Source organism: Natrix helvetica, assembly GCF_964273705.1.
Source record: "Natrix helvetica genome assembly, chromosome: 4".
NCBI classification, from domain to species: Eukaryota; Metazoa; Chordata; class Lepidosauria; order Squamata; family Natricidae; genus Natrix; species Natrix helvetica.
The window spans coordinates 69,365,989-69,388,262 of record NC_138550.1 but is presented as its reverse complement, the minus strand read 5'-3'; the positions used below and the strand labels follow the sequence as shown (position 1 = coordinate 69,388,262).

The 22,274-nt window shown below is 45.2% G+C and overlaps 1 protein-coding gene across 12 annotated transcripts in view; it reads left to right on the top strand.

Annotated features, from left to right (window-relative positions):
* PCDH1 (protocadherin 1) overlaps window positions 1-22,274 on the top strand; it is a 251,980-nt gene that overhangs the window by 108,858 nt on the left and 120,848 nt on the right. For all 12 annotated transcript variants that reach the window (XM_081950421.1, XM_081950423.1, XM_081950419.1 and 9 more), the window contains exon 3: window positions 19,906-22,098. In XM_081950421.1, coding sequence (XP_081806547.1) covers window positions 19,906-22,098 — 2,193 coding nt within the window. The remainder of the gene's footprint in view (window positions 1-19,905; window positions 22,099-22,274) is intronic.

Sequence of the window (22,274 nt, the reverse complement as noted above, 5' to 3'; positions counted from 1 at the left end):
ACAGGTAATACCAACACCGCTTTTGGTCAGAATGTATAAACTCATTCAGAAATCTCTTAAGTCTTTCAGTTATTATTGAGGCAAATATTTTATAGCCTGCATTTAGCAAAGATATTGGCCTATAGTTCTTTATTTGTGTTAAATCTGAATCCTCTTTTGCAATTAAGGTGATAAAGCTTCCATCCAGTCGTGGGTTTCCACTTTTTTTTACTACTGTTTCACTCATGTGCATGCATAGAAGCGTCTGGGCAGATGGGCGGAGCCTCCCGCCACCAGTACTACCAGTTTGCCTCATCTGGGCTGAACTAAGAGCAACCCACCTCTGCTTTCATCCAAGTGTGTGGTGTCTTTGCTTCTAGTAAAACTTTATTATATACTTCTAACATTACAAAATCAATGTGTCTTGTAAATCTTTGTAAATTTCTACTGGTAGGCCATTATGGACCTGGTGTTTTGTTATTCTTTTGTCTTTTAATCACCTCTACTAATTCTGCCATTGTTATTCTTTCATTCATCATATTCTTCACAGTTTCTGGCACTTTTGGTAAGTTAGCTTTTTCCAAGTATTGTACTATTTTTCCCAGGAATATTTCATGATCATATAACTTCTTATAGAATTCCTGAATTATATAATTTTTATTTTCCATTTGATGGTGTAATGTACCTTCCTCATCCTGAAGCTTACTTATCTGTTCTGTCCTGTGATTCTAATGAATATGCATACACAGGTTTGGCTGTCTGCCACGACTAATTACATAGATAAAGCCACTCCTTGGCTAGGAGCCTAGAAAGCTATCTTCAAGAAACCAAGATTAAATTTACGGAATGCTTTCTCAACGGCTAGTAAAATGGACTGTTGTTTCCAGCAAAGATTCCCCTCCCTTCGCTCCACCTATAAACTCCTTGGGAGGGGCCACAACCTTAGCCAGCTGTCCCTACTTCCTTCTATGACGTCTTCTTCACAGCTGTTCCTTTCTCCTCTCAGCTCTACGCATGCGCACATCAGGGACAAACTCCCTCTGTTCCTCTTCACTGCTCCCTGACTCAGATGCCACCTGGTGGCCAACAAGTCTCCCTAGTTCCTGCTCTGACTCCAAACACCCTCCAGAGTCTTCCTCATCCTCCAGAGCAGTCCCATAACAGTCTGAGCTGTCAGAGTCCACCAACAGCTCAGCCGGCCGCTGCTGGGCCACAACACTATCCCTCACCGGAGGGCCCTTCCCCCAGGTCTGACACTCAGGGTGTGGCTTAGCTGGGAATTGTTCATGGAAGGCCTGCACCAAAGCAGGTGCGTGCATGGAGGTCACATCCTCCCAGGTAACATTCTCCGGCTCTCGGCCTTTTCATTCCACCAGGTATTGGAACCGTCCTTTCAGCCATCGGGAATCCTGAAGCCTGGTAACTTCATACTCATCCGGCACCTCATCAGCACATGATTCTGGCTGGGGATGATCGGGTTGGTGAAGAGGACAAGCCTTGTTCCTTGTTCAGGAACAAGAAGAGATCGATGAAAGACCGGATGGACTCACATCGAATGTGGTAAAGTCAGGCGATAGGCGACCGGATTAATGATTGCTTCAACAGGAAATGGGCCAAGGTAATGGTGGTCTAACTTCTTAACCAGCCGGTTTGACGGAAGGTGTCTAGTGGACAGCCACACTCGATCGCCTACAGTCAAAGCCGGCGTCATGTGCTAAGACCTGTCCGCGACAGTCCTCCTTGGCTTTATCCAGATATCGCCGCACCATTTGATGGACTGCCTGTAGTTCTGACAGAAAGTCCTTAGCTGCGGGGACTGGTGAGTCGATGGGTGTGAGGGGAAAGAACCGAGGATGATACCCCACATTGGCCAAGAAGGGTGTCGTTTGTGTGGATGTGTGCTGTGAGTTATTGAACGTAAACTCCGCTATTGCCAGGTAGTCTGCCCAATCATTTTGCTGCTGGTTCACAAAACAGGGCAGATACTGCTCCAATATCCCGATCACTTTCTCCGTTCCTCCATCAGTTTCGGGATGGTGTACTGAGGACAAGCAGATCTTGACATCCAAGGCCGTCATCAGCCCTTTCCAAAACTGGACTGTGAATTGCGTTTCTCTGTCTGACACAACCCTGTCAAGTAGGCCATGCAGCCTGAAAACATGTTGGATAAACATGCAGGCGGTGACGCGGGTTGTTGGTAATCTCCGACACAGGATAAAATGCGACTTCTTCATCAGCATGTCTACCACCACGAACACTGTGGTAAATCCAGAAGACGGAGGCAAGTCTGTCAGGAAGTCCATAGAAATGGCCCCCCAGGGTCTCTCTGGGGTCGGCAATGGTTTTTTTTTTTTTTCAAAAAGTTTTATTGGTTTTTTTAAAAACATTTATGTGGAAAAGGGTAGGTGGAATTACAAATTTTGGCAGTTGCAAGTGTGGCAGACGCCCCCTCCCTCCAAACTCCTAGGTTACATCAAAATATCAGATCTTAATACATGATCATAAAAAGTCAGCATATTAATTCTAGAAAGAATAATTTTCAATCAATTTATATAATTATAATATATAGTCTAGTTATAAATTCATTTTTACTTTCGGTCTGTTTATAACATTGTGATTTTCTTATTTATTTTTGTGATCTGAGCTTTCTTGGTGTTGACCCTTCACCCCCCGCTGGCAGAGCTCCGGCCCCTCCCGTGTCCTGTATGACCGTTGTAGTGTCTTCTGTTTTTTCTAGGTTGGCTTTATTTTTTTCCATAAAGGCCTGTGCCTCTATGGGTGTATTAATTCTGATTCTTGTCTCCTCCCAGAATATCAGCATACCTTCAGGCATCAACCATCTAAACCACACCCCCTTCTGGTATAATTTATTCGCCAATTGCGAATAGCTTTTCCTTTTTTCCCTAATTTTTTTGGGAATCTGCTTTAGAATGGTTATCTCCCTGTCACAGTATGTCAATGTTTGCCCCCTTTGTACACCCAGAATTTCATCTCTTGTGGTTTTCCTAAGGAATTTAATGTGAACCTCCCTGGGTACATTATGTGTTCTGGCATATGCTGAATTCACTCTATAGGCTAGATCTATCTCCCATTCCATCTGCTGTTTATCTTTGTGTATGTATTCAGCTAAAATATTAGTCATAATGTCCCTTATGTTTTCCCCATCTGCTTCTATTACATTTTGAAATCTAAGATAAAAGGACATTCTCTCAAACTCTATTTTCATTTGTTGGATGTCAAGTTCTTTGTTCCCCTTCTGTAAAGCCTCTACCCCCCCCCTCGCCTCCGCCACCCCACCCTCCACAAGGTCCAGTCTCTGTGAGTTCTTAATGATTTGGGCTTGGTTCTGTTTAATTTCATCTTTCATTTCCCTTAACTGTTTCTTAATTTCCTCCTGGCCCTGTAGAATTTGTTGAAGCATTTGTTGAAAGTCTATCTCTGTAGTCTTGGGTTGCATCAGTTCTGTTATCTTTGACTGTGTAGCTGGGCTAGACGTTACAGACGTTGGGGCAGAAGTAGCAAATCCAGGCTTTCCAGGAGGTGGTCTTTTTGGAGACATGGTTTTTAAAGCAAGGAAATCAGTCAAAGTAGAGACTGGGCAGCTGGAGAAGTAGAGCAGGCAGGCGAATCCAGAAGGCAGAGGATCCAAACAGATGGGGATTTCTTTAGTCAGTCTAGCAATAGATGAAAGTTTTTTCCCCAAAGAGTTCAGAAAAGAACAATCCACAAGAGATTCCTCTGGGTGACTCGGAGACAAAGGCCGGAAGCCTGAATTTTAAAGGTGGAGTCAGGTTTCACAGTTCATGAAGACAACGGAAGTGTGCCATCTTGCCCTGCCAGCTTTGGGCTCAGAGGCATAATAAAATTTTAAAAGTTCAAAAAGTTCTCAGTTCACCCATAAGTTCTGGAGCTAAGTCCAATGAAAGTCACTTTTATGAGGGTGAGGCATCATTAGTTGGCTCTCCCCCCTCCTCCTTCCCCTGGGGGCGAAAGCAAAATCTTCTCAAGCCGCTTGTCCAAGGGAGGGGGGGAAATCCCCCTCCCTCTAGCCGCACCTCTAGCAGAAATCCGAAAGTTTAACTTTTTTTTAAAGAAATGCTGAAAGGTCCATAAATTCAAGATAGAGGGAATGGAGAAGGGAAGCCTCTCACCACATTGCCGCTGCTTCGTTCAAGAGCGCGTTCTCCGATCGGCATGGGGCGAGGCGCGCGCACACGGGCGCCCTCCGAGACTGCTCCCCGGTGCCTAGAACGAAGCGGAGAAGCCCCCGCCAGCCGCCGCCGACGCCAGGACCCTCCGCGAGCCGTTCCCTCGGCAGGACACCTCTCCGGGGCGTCCTGTGCCCCCCCAGAAACGGGGGAAGCCCACCGGGAGAGCGGGAGCAGGCAAAGGCTTGCCTGTCGCCGTAGCCGCCGGAACCGGAAGACCGGGTCGGCAATGGTTGAAGCAGCCCTGGAGGGGCTCCCGTCGCTGACTTGGCCTGCAGACACCGTACACAAGACGTGATGTAAGATTGTACATCATGTCGCAATTGGGGCCACCAGAAGGTACGGGAGACCAAGTTCAAGGTCTTGAAGAGGTCAAAGTGCCCCGCTGCAGGATTATCATGGCATTGGGATAGAATATAGTCCCCAAAGGGGCCCCACTGGCACATAGAGTCTGTCCCAGTACCGCAAAAGTTCATCGGTGAATGTCTGTGGGGAGGCAGACCCCACCTCTGCCTTCCATTATTCCACCCAATCGTCATGCCGCTGTGCTTCCTGTATCTGGGGCCGTAAGTCCACAGGCTCGTGAACCGTGGAGAAGGACTCTACGGGCAAAACTGTCCAGGGTGGAATCGGGTCTTTGGTACACAAATACTCGGGTTTCCTTGATAGGGCATCCACCCTTTGGTTGTGCACACTGGGGATGTACGTCACCTGGAAATTGAACCGTGCAAAGAAAAGAGACCACTGGATCTGGCGCTGTTCAATTTCTGCGTGGTCTTCAGAAATTCCAAATTCCTGTGGTCCATCCGGACTTCAATCTGATGCCTGGCCCCTCTAGATGATGCCTCCAAGCCTCAAACGCCACCTTAATGGCCAGTAATTCCTTCTCCCAAATGGTATAATTGCGCTCGGAAGAATTGAGTTTCCACGAGTAATAAGCACAAGGGAAAAGGGTACTGCCAGAGGCGTGCGCCTGAAGTAACACTGCTCCCACAGTGATATCGGATGCATCCGCCTCCACTACAAACGGACGGTGGGGGTCAGGATGCTTCAAAATGGGCTCTTTCATGAAGGTCTGCTTCAAGGCCTGGAATGCATGGTGCTCAGCCCCCCCTCCCCCAGTGAAACAGAACTTTTTTCTGCAGGAGCCGAGGGGCGCAGTTAGGGAAGCAAAGCCGGGGATAGTAGTTGGCAAACCCGAGGAGTCGCTGGACATCCTTCACTCTCCAAGGAGGTTGCCAACTACACAAAGACTCCACCTTGCCTGGCTCCATCGCAATGCCTTCCGGAGAGATTCGATGTCCCAGGAACTCAATGGTGGACTGCCAAAACTGGCACTTCTCCAGTTTTGCATACAAGCGATTTTCACGGAGCCGTTGTAGGACCAGGCGTAGGTGCTGCCGATGGCTCTCCCGGGAGGACAAGTAAATCAAGATGTTATCGAGATAAATGATGACAAACTGGTCCAAAAGGTCCCGGAAGATGTCATTCATAAAATGTTGGAAGACAGCAAAGGCATTGGTCAGCCCAAAAGGCATGACCGTATACTCAAAATGCCCATGCCTGGTGCCGAATGCCATCTTCCATTCGTCCCCGGGTTGGATCTGGACAAGATTGTAGGCTCCACGGAGATCCAATTTGGTGAACACCTTAGCTTCTCTGAGCCACTCCAACAGTTCAGGAATAAGGGGCAGGGAATATCGATTACGCACCATGATAGCATTGAGCCTACGATAGTCACAACAGAGTCTCAATTCTCTGGTCCTCTTTTTGACGAACAAGACCAGGGCAGACAATGGCGAAGATGAGGGTCTCTTCTTGGGGCAAAAGGCTGCCATGTGGCCAGGTTCCCCACAATAAAAACACAACCCCCCTAAGCACCGTCTGTCTTTCTCTGTTATCAACGAACGGGGTTTGGCTGCACCTAATTCCATGGGCTTCTCCCGTGGAGTTGGAGTCTCACGCATGGCCAGAACCACCCTGTTCTCCTGGGACGTGCGGCGAATTTCCCTCCTCTGCAACTAAGCATCAATCCGGAGACATAGGTGGACCAACGCGTTGAAATTCGGTGGCCTATCCACACGCACCAGCTCATCCTGCAATTCTTCTGACAACCCATCCTCAAATGTGTCCATGAGGGCTGCCTCATTCCAAGCCGAATCCTGGCTTAGTAGCCTAAATTCACTGATGTAGTCCTGCAAGGAACCCCGGCCCTGTTTCAGAGTCTTCAGATGTCAGGTAGCCGCCTCCGTCTTAATGGGGTCCTAATACATTAACCGGAAGTGGTCACAGAACCCCCTGAAGTCATCCAGCAAAGGACTAGCCTGGAGCAGCAGTGGCATCACCCAACGAGCTGCGGAGCCGGAGAGTAAGCTAATCATAAACCTCACTTTATCTGGTCAGTGGGAAAATCCTCTGCTCTCAAGCTGATAAATAGCTGGCATTGTCCCAAGAAAGCTGGAAACATGGCTTGGTTGCCATCTAATTTATCAGGCACTGCAACCGGGCATTTCCTCCGAGGTGGGGGTAGAGCAGGGTGAGCTTGAAGCTGTGCCACCTGGGCAGCCTCATAGCCACCTATTGCGAAAGTTGCGCGTTCTCGGCACGTAGCTGCTCCATGGCAATGATTTTTACAGCTTTTTACAGCAAACTGTTCTGTCCCGTGATTCCAATGAATATGCAGACACAGGCTTGGTTGTCTGCCACGACTAATTACATAGATACAGCCACCCCTTGGCTAGGAGCCTAGAAAGCTATCTTCAAGAAACCAAGATTAAACTTACGGAATGCTTTCTCAACAGCTGGTAAAATGGACTGTTTCCTGCAAAGATTCCCATCCCTTCGCTCCACCTATAAACTCTTTGGGAGGGGCCACAACCTTAGCCAGCTGTCCCTACTTCCTTCCATGACGTCTTCTCCACAGCTGTTCCTTTCTCTTGTCAGCTGTACACATACGCACATCAGGGAAAACCTCCCTCTGTTCCTCTTCACTGCTCCCTGACTCAGATGCCACCTGGTGGCCAACAAGTCTCCCTAGTTCCTGCTCTGACTCCAAACACCCTCCAGAATCTTCCTCATCCTCCAGAGCAGTCCCATAATAGTTTGAGCTGTCAGAGTCCACTAACAGCTCAGCCGGCCACTGCTGGGCCACAACACTTATCCATTTCTTTTCTTTTTTCTTCTTCAGTTTATAAGCTAACTATCTTCCAAGTTTGTTAGTGTTTTTTTTTAAATGTTTTGTTTTTTTATTTGTTGTGCCAATTATTCTTCTCCCATTATATTTAACTTTTGTTTAATAAACTCCATTTGATTTTTTAATTTTACCTTTTGTGGTTCTTTTTGTAACTCTGCTTCATATCTTTAATATGATTCTTCTAGATTTTTTTGTACTATTTCTTTTATTTATTTTTTCACAATATAAATTATAGCTAATCCCCTCATATATGCTTTCACTGTATCCCATATATTTTGTTATGAAGTCTCCCCGTTTCTGTTCTTTTTTTAAAAAAAGTCTCATTTCTTTCTCCATCATCTGTAAAAATTCTTTCTTTTAGAATAGATAGATTCAATGTTCATCTTACTCAATGTCCCTTCCAACTAATTTTTATTGGGTTGTGATTAGTGCATAGATTTGTTTCTATTTCTATAGTAATAGTAGTAGTAAGTATAGTATAGTTAGTACACATGTGCTTAATTCCATGACACATAGATCACATCTATTCTAGACCAAAATTAATGTCTGTTCATTTCTCTCCACATATCCTGTATATATAGTTGTTCTGTCATTTAAAAAAAAGATCCTAGGTAGAGTTTTCATCATTTTTTTGGTTCTTTTACTACATTAGTACTAATCAAGTTTAGTATCAACTATTACATTCAAGCCTTCTAATATACAGATATTTTCATTCTCTATTTCAAGTATCTTCTTGTGAAGTCTTTTGTAAAATTCTTCTTGTCTTTTATTTGGTGCATAAATAGCAACTAAAAGTACCATATTTTTCAGAGTATAAGACGCACCTTTCCCTCCTCCCCCCCAAAAGAGGGTGAAAATCTGAGTGCGTCTTATACATTGAATACAGCATTTTTGGCCTCCTGAAACCCCGCCTCCTTCTCAAAAATGGACATGCAGAGGGTTTGGGAGGCCTGCAAAGTCCTTCAGAGGGCTAAGGGCAAAAACAAGTGAAAAACGGGCCATTTTTTGCTCATTTTGCCCAGTCACGAGGAGCATTCTACAAGGCTCCTAAAGGCTATCCAGGCCCCTTTTTTTTTTTGGCAAAAAAACATTTTTTGTTCATTTTTGGCCCCCAGGAGCACTTTGCAGGCCTTTCTGCATGCTCCATTTTTCACAAAAAATGAGGCATGCAGAGGGTTTGGGAGGTCTGCAGGGTGCAAAAACATTTTTTTTTACTTTACCTCTTCAAAATCTTATACTCGGAAAAATACGGTATCTGCTTTTGGTTTAATGTCACTTCCACCATCAAGATTCCCCCTTCTTCATCTGTAAAAATGTGATTGGCACTGACTGTGTCTTTAATATATAATGCCACCCCTCTTCTCTTTTGTTGAGATAGTGGGGAAAATAATTTCCCCAATTTAGGATTCTCCAATAATTTATTATAGTGTTTTTTTAATATGTACTTCTTGTAATGAAATTATATCTAATCTTAAATCTTTCTAATTTTGTGGATTTTTTTTTCATAGGGGAGTTTAGTCTATTCATGTTAACTGATAACATTTTTATTTGTTCTTGCATTGTTTCACTTGTATATAGGTCTTATGCTCCTGGTTGTTCTTATTTCTCTCTGTTCCTTTGTTCTTACTCCTTCTTGCTCTGCTTGTTCTTTTTTCTCAGCTTTGCTTTCATCTTGTGTAGACTTTCTGTGATTGACACTTCCTGTCCTTTATATTCCAATTCTCTCCTCGCTTCCTGGCCCTCTTCTCTATTGAAGTGGCGGTCATAAAATTCCATGGCCTTGTCGAATGAATCCAGTCTGTATCTTTTTTCATGCCAGGTAACTAATATTTCTTCAGGTATCAGCCATCTAAAGTTTACATTATATTTGATCAGCATTGTAATGTATTGTTTCCATAGGTCTCTTACTCTCCTGCTTCAAGACTACCAATTGTTTCCTCTTGTATTGCAATAGTTCATCTCTTGTCTTACTAAGTATTTCGTCTCTTATCGATTTCTTCATGTCTCACATGTACTTCTCTTGGAAAGTTGTGTCTCCTCACGTAGTTTGTGTGTATTCTAAAGATTTCATCAAGCTCTACCTCCATATCCTGCTTATCAGTCCTTAGTGCCTTTGCCAACAATTGTTTCATTATGTCTGGTAAATCTTCCCCTTTCTCCTCTAGTGTGAAGTTCCCAAGAGATGACCTAATTAATTTACGAGCCTCAAGACAAAGTTTTAAAAAAACCATTCATTTATTAAGATCAACATCTTGGCATGACCTTCTGTGGAGCCCTGTGTCCCCTCCCCTCTGCCTGAAGTCATAAATCACATTCGCCAACAAGATATTACAGCAGGTTATGGACATGTGCATTCACATGCCAGCTGCAAGAATATGAGACTTGACTCTGGCCAAAAGTATGCATGGAATTATCCTCCCTTCTCGAGTTGATAGTAGTCATGGAAACGCTTTACACGTTGACATCCAGCTGCCCTCACTTCCTGAAAGCGACCTGTGTAAAACAAACCAATTTGAGTACCTTAGGGGTCATTTTCTTCCTCGTCCTCACTGTCATAGGATTCGGCCGACTGGTCGTCGTTGCCTGGGGTTCCACCTCTTTTGCCTGAGGGGGAAGGGGCTTCTGCAGCCTGAAGGACTTTCCGGGATGTGTTGATGGCCCGTTTGGGGCCTCGTTCTGGTCGGGCCCTGGGCAGTGGGTCTGGCCTTGGTTTTGGGGCTGGGGTTGGGCATGCAGCGGCCATGTGGCCCATCTCCCCACATCTACAGCATTTCAGCGAACTTCGAGGGAGGGCTGGTCTCAGAGCCTGCTGTAGTGCTGTGGTGCCCCGTCGCCTGGGTGGTTTTAGGTCAGGTTGATCTCTCTCTCTTGTGTCCGGTTGCTTTCTCATGTCTTCGGCGCACAGCCTGCTGTCGACTTGTGTTGCTACTCAGAACCACTCAGAGAGTCGATTTGGGATGTCGCAGTAAGCGGTTACTTGGGCAATTTGCTTGTCCAGGCTTGTTCTGAAAAAATGTACCAGCAGCTGCTCTACTAAATTCACGGATGTGCTCTTTGATGGGGCGGCCTCTCTGCTTTAGGTTACTGAGTTCCTCTTCTGCATATGGGTCTTCCTCCACCTCCTCAAATCTGGCCTCTAGCAGTTGCAGGAAGTCATCTATGCCTTGCAGTTGGGGGCCTCTCCTCTTGTGGAGAGCTGCTAACCATTCCCTTGCTTCTCCCTCTAGCCCCTCTGTGATGGTATTCACCATGGCCCTGGGGGATGGGTAGAGGTGCCCATAGCGTACTAGGTGGATATCAGCTGAATCAAGGAATAGAGCTAGCTGATCTGAGTCCATGTCAAATTTTCCCCTGAATTGGGGTGGGTTGTTCAACCCTATTCCTCCAACCTCCTGTCGGCCCCTGTATGCTTGCGCCTGATATGGCTGGTCATCTTCACCTCTAGTTCGGAGAGAGGTAGAGGGTTGCCTACTCTTGGCAGCCTGCCTGCTGCATGGGAGGGGCACTGGTTGCCGTTTTGGCTTCCTTCTCCTTCTATTGGGTGGGGGAGGGCAGCTGCGCTCCAGTCTGTGTCTCCTCCCTTGAACAGGATCAGGTGTCCCTCTCCTCTTTTGGGCAGCATGATGGCCCCTCATCATGAAGGGTGGCCCGGTCAAACTCCTCCCTCAGTTGCTCTATTGTACTCCCCAGGGATTCTATCTGGGACTTTGGGAGCCTGACTTGTGCCCAGTCCCACATCCAGTCCACCCTTGCTAGTTTGCTCGAGACCCTTCCCTTTATCTGGGAATTGGGGTAAATGAACTCAACTTCAGCTGCTTTAGCGGCTAATTTCCACCAGTACTCATCCTTTCTTGCTTCTGCCACTGGGAAAGGCATTGCAGGTTGAAAGTCTGGAGCCCTGATGTCAAGGGCTGGCTGAAACCCTCCAACTGAAATCAGGCTTTCTTCCAATAATCCACCTTCTGCCATGGTTGCCTGATTTTCCCTCCACGCACCCCAAATATCAGGAAGTGACTGGAGAACCCGGGGTTCAGGAAGCCCAGAAATCTTGATAGATTTTAAAAGTCAGTTTCGGCTCTCTGTGAAGTTCCCAAGAGGTGACCTAATTAATTTACGAGCCTTGAGACAAAGTTTTTTTAAAAAACCATTCATTTATTGGGATCAACATCTTGGCATGACCTTCTGTGGAGCTGAAATTAAAATTCATTTAATGGCGTCTGAACTTTACCCCTGTGTTCCCTCCCCTCTGCCTGAAGTCATAAATTACATTCACCAACAAGATCCTATGGCAGGTTATGGACATGCGCATTCACATGCCAGCTGCAAGAATATGAGACTTGACTCTGGCCAAAAGTATGCATGGAATTATCCTCCCTTCTCTAGTTGATAGTAGTCATGGAAACGCTTTACACGTTGACATCTAGTATATTCTGAAATCTGAGATAATGAGCTACTTTTACTGATTCTAACATTATCACAGTATTTTCTAGTTCTTTATTTGCTTGTGATAATCTATAATTTATGTCATCAACTTTTTTCTCTGTTCTGATTTCTCCTCCATTTTCTGGATTCTTTCCTCATTTTTTGTTATCATTTGCTGAAAGCTTTCAAGTTTTTCATATATATTTTGAATTTTTTCTTTCATCTCTCCCTTATCATTCTCACTTCTCTTATATCTTTCTTTATCTCATTATGATATGTTGTCTTGGCCTCCTGCAGCAACTCCTGCAATGACTGAAACATTGTTCACATTTCCTTTTGGAGTATATTTGATTTCTCCAGCTATAGCATACTCTCTATTGATCTCTAATTAGATCTCTAATTAAGCCTATGACGGTGTGGAAGATGCCTTCTCTATTTTAGTTATAAGGTGCTTGAGGTGCTTGTCTTGACTGCTAATAGACTAGCAACAAATACACCCATCCTACTAACTGCCAAATGCTCTTAGCCAAGGCTAACCACAAACCGTCACCCCAACACTTCAATATCACATATGTTTAATTTTTTTAAAAAGACCCTATCTCAACTCCAATTCCCTCCAATTCAATCAGTATTCAGTATCTTAGTCAATTGAGTTTATAATCCACAAGGCCTGCTGTGCTCCAATAGTCCACTAATAATCCACCAGTCCAATAATATTCCAATAGTCCACAAGGTCAGCATCTCCAGTCTTTAATATTCCAAAATGGCAAACTGAAACCCAAAGTCTTCTTCCCACATTCTCAAAATAACATTTATCTTTGCATTTAATCCTTCAGTTATTCAATAGTATTTGTAATCCACAAAGATTCAAAAGGAGTTCTTCTCTACAACTGCCACTTATCTTGTTTTTCCCATGTTAATTTCCAAAATAAACTCTGTCTTCAATCTGTTTCTAAACACCAGGTGTAACAGTTCTCAAAATAAAATAATCTGTTCCAATCTGTTCCAGAATGTTTAGTCTCTTCCAAATATTTCTTTTATATATTAACTGTCCAGTAATGTCACCCCTACTCTTTTTTCTCCCTTTCCACATTGTATTTTTCAAGAAGGAGAAGGAAAACTTCCACTTATTTTAGTTGGAATCATAGGGAAAATAACTCAATAAAGTACCTATTGTCCATATCCATATCTTGAGTAGTGTTTATCTATTAAAATGTCCAGTTCAGTCGTTTGCTATCCTTTTTAAAATTAGATCTCCATTTGCTTCTCTTTCTATTCCATCAGATGTGTAATCAGCTCAAAACTTTAACTCACCATTTTCCTTTGGAGGGGGGAATTCCCTCCCTTCCCCTTTCTGTAGCCACCTTTCTTCTTTATAATACCGTGTTTCCCCGAAAATACAACCTGTCCCGAAACTAAACCCATGCCACATTTTTCGCGTGGGCAAAAATATAAGCCCACCCCCGAAAATAAACCCCCCCTCCGGCCAGGCAGAGCACCGCTCACCGACCTAGCGTTATTCCGAAAGCGCCAAGCCGCAGGAGCCGGGGGGGTTGCTTGCTGCCTTCGGGATACCGCTAGGCCGGGGAGCGGCGCTCTGCCCGGCCGAAGGGGAGAGTTGCCGGGCAGCTTCTCCCCTGTGAACTGGCTCCCGAAGAGCCGGGCACAGCCCCAGCGGCGAAGCAGCCACGAGGCAACCATGCCCACGAGCAGCCGCCTGGCAAATCCCCTCCCCAGCCGGAAGATCGCCAACCACTGACCCAGGGGGCAATCCCCAAGGTGCCAAGCCACGCAGCACTGCGGCCGCCCTCCAGCCCCCGCGGCTCCGCACACCCGGGACACCCCCCAGGTCAGCGCATGGAGCTCTGCCCGGCCAGAGAAGCGGGCCGCGCGAGCACCCGCTCCGCCCGCAGCCCCACCAAGCACCTGCGCAGCTCTCCCAGGCCACCGCCATTGCCCGCCGCCGCCCCGCTCTGCTCCGCACACAACCTTCAAATCCAAAAATCGGGGCCGAGCGTTCCAGCATCGGCCGCTCCAGGACCGTTCTCCATGGTGGGCCGGCCGCCGGAAGACTCTGTCCGGAAGACTCTCTGTCCGGCAGCCAGCCCACCACAGAGAGCACTCCCAGAGCGGCCGATGCCAGAACACTCGGCCCCAAGTTCCAGACCCGGAAGCTACGTGCGGAGCGGAACGGGGCGGCGGCGGGCGGCGGCGGGCGGCGGCGGGCAGCAGCAGCCAGCAGCGGCAGCCCGGGAGAGCCGCGCAAGTGCCCGGCGAAGCCGCAGGCGGAACAGGCACTCGCGCAACCCACCTCTCCAGCCGGGCAGAGCTCCATGCACTGACCCAGGGGGCATCCCGAATGTGCAAAGTCGCGGGAGCTGGAGGGCGGGCAGAGCGCCACAAGGCCTGGCACCCTAGGGACCACCCCCCAGGTCAGTGAACGGTGCTCCTCCCGGCTGGAGAGGGGACCCGCCGGGCGGCCGCTCGTGAGCATGGCCACCCCATGGCTGCCTCGCCGCCGAGGCCGCGCCCGGCTCCTCGGGAGCCAGCTCACAAGGGAGCAGCCGCCCGGCAGCCCCAAAACAATAAGCCCTCCCTGATAATAAGCCCAAGGGCATATTTCGTGGGGCAAAAGAAAATAAGCCCCTGGCGTATTTTTGGGGAAACACGGTACTTTTAAGGGAACTTAACAATTCTGGGTAGAAATTAGGCAACCCTTACGCAGATCCAGTACACTGTTTCTGCTTTTCTCTGGCTTTCTTTGTTCCAGCTGTCACAGGTCTACTTCAGCCATTAATGACGGTCTTCTTCTTCGCCTGTCAAGATGATTTCCCCTGATCCAGAAAAGTGGACTGCTGTCCACTTGTGATCTATGGGGAGCCCTTCCTATCTTTGTTACCCCTACGAGGTGACTTTTGGCTCTGAAGAGCCTCCAGGCAGGCAGAAATCAGCTGGGCTTCATGGAGCTCCACTCGCCACAACTGCACTGCTCCGACGTCAGCCAGGATGTCCAGAATTCCGCACTTTAAGGATTTCATTTTCAGACCTAACTGTGGTGTCCTTTGTCATCCCTTCTGTCTTCTCAAGTGCTTCATGCAGGTCATAGAATTTATATTTCCAGATAGAGCTTTCTTGAAATTCCAATTGCTCCATTTCCAGATTTCCTAAATCTAACCAGTGTAAGTAGGAAAGATCAAGTTGTTTAAACAACACACACACTCACAGTCTCTCTCTCTCTCTCTCTCTCTCACACACACACACACACACTCACACACACTCACCTCCCCCATGATTCCTCTGCCACCCTTGTCTCTGCACCGAGTCAGCCAAGTCCTTCTGGCGAGGGTGTCAGGGTGTCCAAATAGCATCCAAAATTAAATCAGAGTCCAAGGCAAGGTATTGCTCAAAGTTCCAATTTATTAAGAGAGCCATTTTGGCACATCTGGGAAAACCTGAATCTGAAAGCTTTCCGGTTTCCCCACCCAGTTGAAAGTTCAAGATCTTACCCCCACACCCACAAGTCCATCACATGGTCCAATCTTCCACTGCCATTCTGGCAGCTTCCACCCATCCAGTTCTGGTCAGGTGCAGAGGTGCAAAGACAAAGGATGACCTTGGCTTTCTAGAAATTTTGTTATGACTACATAGCATCTAACTCCGTACAATCCCCTCTCCCTTTTTCCCACAATAGAAAATGCATAGTAGATTAATAGAAAGTGTGGCAGGCAGGGCCGGATTTAGATGAAAAGAGGCCCTAGGCTATTCCACTTATGGGGCCCTGTCACCTCCCATTTTTAAGTTTGTAAATTACATGAGACATAATAAAATACATCATTACTGTGATATATATCAATATATTAAATGAAACATGTTGTAATTGATACTAACCTTTATAAAAAAATATGGCACGGATAATAAATAAAAATAAAAGGCCCTTCTTGATCTTGAGGCCCTAGGCTGAAGCCTAGTTAGCCTATAGGAAAATCCGGCCCTGGTGGCAGGCCTAAGATCCACAAGAAAAGATGGCTGCAGGCCTGACAGGCAGCCTCCTCTCAGAAGAAAAGTGTGTCCTGTAAAAGAATAATGCAGGGGCTTAATATCTGCTAACTAACCACCTCTACCCCCTCCCAGTGGGACCCTTTGGCTTATCTGGAAATTTGTCATGGAATTGTTTTACTAATTTATTCATGTTCCAACTTTTCACCCATATAGTTTCAGACAAAGGACTAAATATTGCAAACAACCTCTATATAATCTAGAGTCTAATATATTTTTTATTTCATAATGTGTTTCTTCTTGTATTATTATAGGAGGAGGGGGTGATTGGGTCTGTGGTCTTAAACTGGACCCAATTGCAGGTTTCAGTAGGTTGCAATGGAAAACCGGGTGTATTTCCCCTAGAATCCTAGGTAGATTGAGCTGAATTGTTACTGGATTAATTATTTTTGCTATTGGGAAAGGACCTAAAAACTTTGGTCCTAATTTTTTGCTAGGCATCTTCAATCTTATATATTTTGTAGAAAGAAAGACTTTATCCCCCACATGAGGGGTTGGAGTGAGCGGTGTTTGTCAGCTTGCTTTTTGTATTCTTCTGCTGCGGTTGCCACCCCTTTTTTAAAGTATCCATCCAGTCAAGGACATTGAGGAGGGAGGTTCTCTGGACAGTTCTGACATGGGTACAAATTCCATGCCACTGGTAACTTGAAAAGGAGTTAATCCAGTGCTGCTGTGGACCGCGTTGTTTACGCCACTTCTGCAAACAGTAATAAGTCCGACCAATTGTCCTGTTGATAATCCACATAACAACGGATGTATTGTTCAACCATTGTGTTCACGTGTTCCTCTGCTCTGTTGGTACTCGGATCGAAAGCCGAACTGAGTCATTGAGTGGATCCAATGGACCTTAGGAACCCTCTCCAGAACTTTGCGGTGAATTGGACTCTGCAGTCAGAGATGATTCTTCTGGATACTCCGTGTAGGCGGTAGATGTGTTTGACAAACATTTTTGCTAGTTTCTTTGCTGAAGGTAATCTTGAGCAAGCAATGAAATGGGCTTGCTTGGAAAATAAGTCGATGACTGTCCAAATCACTTTATTTCCACTGCTGTCCAGGAGTTCTATGATGAAATCCATTGCGATCTCTTCCCATGGTTGGTTGGGGCTGGCTACTTGTAGCAGTAACCCAGGAGGTTTCCCATGTCATATTTTCATGACTGCTCAAGTGGCACAAGTTTTTACATAGTCTTCTACTTCTGATTTCCCCTTAGGCTACCAAAATTGATGTCTGGCAAGGTGGAGGGTCTTTAGGAATCCAAAGTGTCCTCCTAGCTTTGCATCATGGCTTCGTTGTACTACTTCCAATCTCAAGGTGGCCGGCATGTATATTTTATACCTTTTCCAAGTTAGTCCTTCTCTCGTCGTTAAGACGTATTTGTTTGCGATAAGCCAAGGGTCAGAGGGTAATGCTGTTTTCAGCGCAACGGTCAGCTTGTCCTGTTTAGGGTCCGTCGGCCATTTGGTTTGGGTGGTGACTTGTGCTGCCAACTGATTGGGGGGGGGGGGAATTACTGCATGAATTTCCCCTTTCCTTCGGCTGTCGAACTGCTGCTTCCCTGATAGGGTATCTGCCAGCATGTTCTTCCCTGCAGGGAAATGTTTAAGTCTTCCTCCAAGGGTTTATCAGCAGGGTCAAGTCCAGTTGCAGTTACTTGTTCATTGTTAGATTTAAATGGGGCATAGCTTTCTTGTGTAGGTTGAAGTTTGGTTAGAGTTGCCTCTAGACCCTTTACTTTTTCCTCTAGTAGTTCACATAGTTTACATTTAATACACGTATAATTTGGGTGTTCTTTGGGCATAAGCACATACATGGAACATATATTGTATATCTCAATAGTATCAGTCACCTGATCCATGAGTTTGTTTCTTTTTGCTGGTTCTTTTAAGAGTAAAAAGTTTCATATCTTTCTTTTTTCTATCCTTTTTTCCTGCCTTTTTGTGCTTGTTTTTCTATCTTGTTATTTATTTAACTTGCCTACTATTATGTTATTTTTATTTATCCCTTCCCTATATTTTTAAAAACTTGTTGACCTCCATTTCCTCCCTATCTTATTATTTAAAATTTGTGTTATTTATTTGATCTTTATTAATCCTATTCTTCCTTGGTTTCTAATTTTCCACTCTTGTCATTATTTGCCTATTTATCTTTTATTTTCTGTCCTGTATTTATTTTTATTCTCTACCTGGGTCTTCTCTCCCTGCCTATTGGAACCTCAGACTTAATTTTTTGTCTTCACTTCTTTTGTTTGCTGCTCTGGCCTCGTTGTTTTCTCTGCCAGCTCCCTTTTGTTCTTTGGTGCTTGGGTCTTTTCAGCCTCATCCCTGCACTGGTCATCTCTCTCAGCCTGCAATTCAGCTTTCCAGTCAGCTCAACTCCACTGTCTGGTCTGTTCCACTCAGCCTTTCACTCAGCTCCACTGTTGCTTTCCCCATTGCTCTCTGTGCTGGTCTCAGGCTCTAGCTCACTGTGCTGTCCCGTGCTGCCCCTGGTTTTCTCTCCTCCCTGTTGCGCTGCTGCTGCTTTTTGCTCTGCAACCACATGGCTCTTGTTTGCTTGTCGGTTGCGCTAGAAAACTGCTTCCACCAGCAAACAGGACTGCATGGTCCCCAGCAAGCTTGTCTCTCCTCTCTTTCCTTCTTCCCTGTTATGCTCTCTCACTGGTTTGATGGTCCACAGCAAGTTCGCCTCTCCTCTCTCCTCCTTCTCCCTGCTCTACTCTCTCACCGACTCACCTCTTTGTTCCCTGCTGGTTGTGCTGCCCTCACTGCCTCACAGCTGATTTTCCTCCCTGCTCCACAGTTGGCCACACTCATTCACTGACTCGTCTCTTTGTTCACCACTAGTTGGTTTTGCTGCCCGCAATCGGTTTGTCTCGTCGCTTACCTCAATTCAACACGCAAGAATTCTATCTAATTGTAACCTTCTATCTTCATTCAGGATTTTGGCTTGATCTACAAATTTGACATGGCTATGTTTTCTTCTGCTCATCTGTTAGATACCTAAGAGGAAGAATTGATGACTAAATTCACACAACTGATCCCTTTCCCCCTATTTCAGATTGTATCACATGTGATTTGCTACCATATCGTTGAATCTTCAGAACCAGATGTAAATGTAGGAACTAGACATTAGAGGATGCATGATACAGAAAGGGCAACATTCCTGCCAAAAATTCAGTACTGTTTTCAGGAGTTTATGTAGGTACATAATTTATATGTGTAAATTTTAGGTGATTATTAGACGAATCAGTCGCAGGTTAAGTATCCCTTTTTTGTTTGTATTATTCAAATGAGGGAATCAAAAATCCCTTGTCAAACTGCTGTATATTGAAAATATTCCCCAGTCATCTTTATGCTCACTCATTAATTATAACTTGTATGGGTGATCTGTAAACAACAGCTCTAATGCCCTGGTGTTCCTGAAATTGGTGAGGTTTACTTAATTTTAAATGTCACGCAATAGCAGGGATGGACAACCTTTTCAGTTCTAAATGCTGCTTTGATTATTGAGTGGAGATCAGGAGCTGCACATTTTAAGAAGGATGCTGGATCATGGGCTGTACTTTCTTAAAGGGAAGAAGGAAGCTTTGTTTCTTCCCCATGAACCAGTTAAAGATTGCTCTCTATTTTTGCCATAAGGGAAAACAAGCATTTTTTGCCAACCAACTCAGTAGTAAAAAACAAGTAGGGGTCTTTGATGTTTTGTAGACATCATTTGCAGAAGTTATTGAAATATATTGTCTATGTGGTTGCCCAATTCTGCACTTTACATTATATAATAGTGAAGTACAAAATTGACCAGGTCAAGGCTCACACTTGCTTTTTGAGTGGATTCCAAAAAATACATTCTCTTCTCCCCCCACCCAAAAAAAGAGAGTGGGATCAAGACAAGAATTCATTGTAAGTGTAATATTCTGTAATCATTTATTTAATAATGTTTTCTGCTATTTAACTGTAATTAGGTCATAATATTTTAAATTCTCTGAAAGTAGCACCCAAAACCTGAAAGCACTGAAGTATTATCTGATTAGATTCTTTTTCATTACAGGTGAAAGCGAATGATTCTGATCAGGGTGCCAATGCCGAGATTGATTATTCCTTCCATCAGGCTTCAGATGTAATTCATCGGCTGCTACGCTTAGACAGAGCCACTGGACTCATCACGGTACAAGGTCCTGTTGATCGTGAAGATATTAATGTGCTCAAGTTCTCAGTGTTGGCTAAGGACAAGGGAGCTAATCCCAAAACTGCCCGTGCCCAGGTAGTGATCAGTGTCAGGGATATGAATGATAATGCTCCATCAATTGAAATTCGTGGTATTGGTTTGGTGACTCATCAGGATGGCATTGCCAATATTTCGGAAGATGTGCCAGTTGAGACACCTGTGGCTTTGGTACAGGTGTCTGATCGGGATGAAGGTGAAAATGCTGTTGTAACCTGTGTGGTGGCTGGTGATGTACCTTTTCAGCTGCGACAAGCCAGTGATACTGGCAGTGATAGCAAAAAGAAATACTTTCTACAGACCACTACACCGTTGGATTATGAAGCAGTGAAAGAGTATACTATTGAGATTGTAGCTGTGGATTCAGGTAATCCACCCCTGTCAAGCACTAATTCCCTAAAAGTGCAGGTGATGGATGTAAATGACAATGATCCAGTGTTCAGCCAGAGCTCAACAGAGGTGGCATTTCCTGAGAATAATTCCCCAAATGACTTAGTGGTAGAAGTAAGTGCTACTGATGCAGATAGTGGATCTAATGCTAAACTGGTCTACTCCCTTGCTGGAGAATTTTTATCAAAAGACACCTTCTCAATTGATCCAGATTCTGGTGAAATCCATGTAAAAAACATGCTGGACCGGGAACAACAAGAACGCTATGAATTCTTAGTAGTTGCAACTGACAAGGGTAGTCCTAGCCGCAAAGGAACTGCCTCAATTGCCATCAATGTCATGGATCGCAATGATAATGATCCAAAATTCATGCTCAGTGGCTACAATTTTTCTGTCATGGAAAACATGCCGCCGCTGAGTCCAGTGGGCATGGTGACAGTTATTGATGCAGACAAAGGAGATAATGCTGTCATTCAACTCTCAGTGGAACAGGACAATGGTGACTTTGTCATCCAAAATGGTACTGGAACCATTCTCTCCAGTATATCTTTTGATCGTGAACGACAGAGTACTTACACTTTCCGGCTTAAAGCTGTAGATGGGGGAGAGCCACCTAGATCTGCTTATGTGGGGGTGACAATCAATGTATTAGATGAGAATGACAATGCTCCTGTAATTACATCTCCATCCAATGCTTCTTATAAACATATTCTACCTAACACTAGTCCTGGGCAACAGGTTATGAGTGTTGGAGCTGAAGACATTGATTCTGGGATCAATGCTGAATTACTATTTAGAATTGCTGGGGGAAACCCCTTTGAACTTTTTAAGATTTCATCTGTAAGTGGAAATATCACACTAGAAAAAGAGATTCTCCGCAAGCATCATGGACTTCACCGCTTGGTTGTACATGTAAATGACAAAGGGAAACCTTCTCACCATGGCACAGCATTAATTCATTTCTATGTGAATGAAACATTGGCTAACCGGACACTGTTAGAGACTCTAGTAGGACACAGTTTGGACACACCTATTGACATTGACATTGCTGGTGACCCAGAGTATGAGCGCAACAAGCAGCGCAGCAATATTTTGTTTGGAGTCATTGCAGGCATAGTGGCTGTCACCTTGATAATTTTGCTCGTTGTGCTGGTACGCTATTGCCGTCAAAAGGAGGCCAAAAGTGGTTATCAAGCTGGCAAAAAGGAAACTAAGGATCTGTATGCTCCCAAACAAAGTTGCAAAGGGAACAAAGCCAAAGGCAAAGTGAAAAAAAGCAAATCCACTAAGCCACCCAAACCAACTGAGGATGAAGAAGAAACAGGTCTGCAGAAATCACTTAAATTCAACCTTATGAATGATTCAGTAAGTGACAGTCCCCGCATCCATCTGCCTCTTAATTATCCACCTGGAAGCCCTGACTTGGGCCGGCATTACCGTTCCAATTCACCTTTGCCTTCCATTCAACTGCAACCCCAATCACCATCTGCCTCCAAGAAGCATCAGGTAGTACAGGACCTCCCAGCAACTAATACATTTGTGGGTACTGGGGACAGCAATTCTGCAGGCTCGGAACAATATTCAGACTACAGCTACCGTACCAACCCTCAGAAATACACCAATAAACAGGTAGGAGAGATTGTGCTGCACCCTCCCACCATTCCCTCATGCTACAACAGGGCCATATGGACAGAGGTGTGGGAATGAAATGGATTTGGCCCCGATTGCATGAATAGATTGGCAGGATGCAGGTTGGAGGACTGCAGTGTCCAGATGCATGTTACATTCATAGGACTATTTAGAAA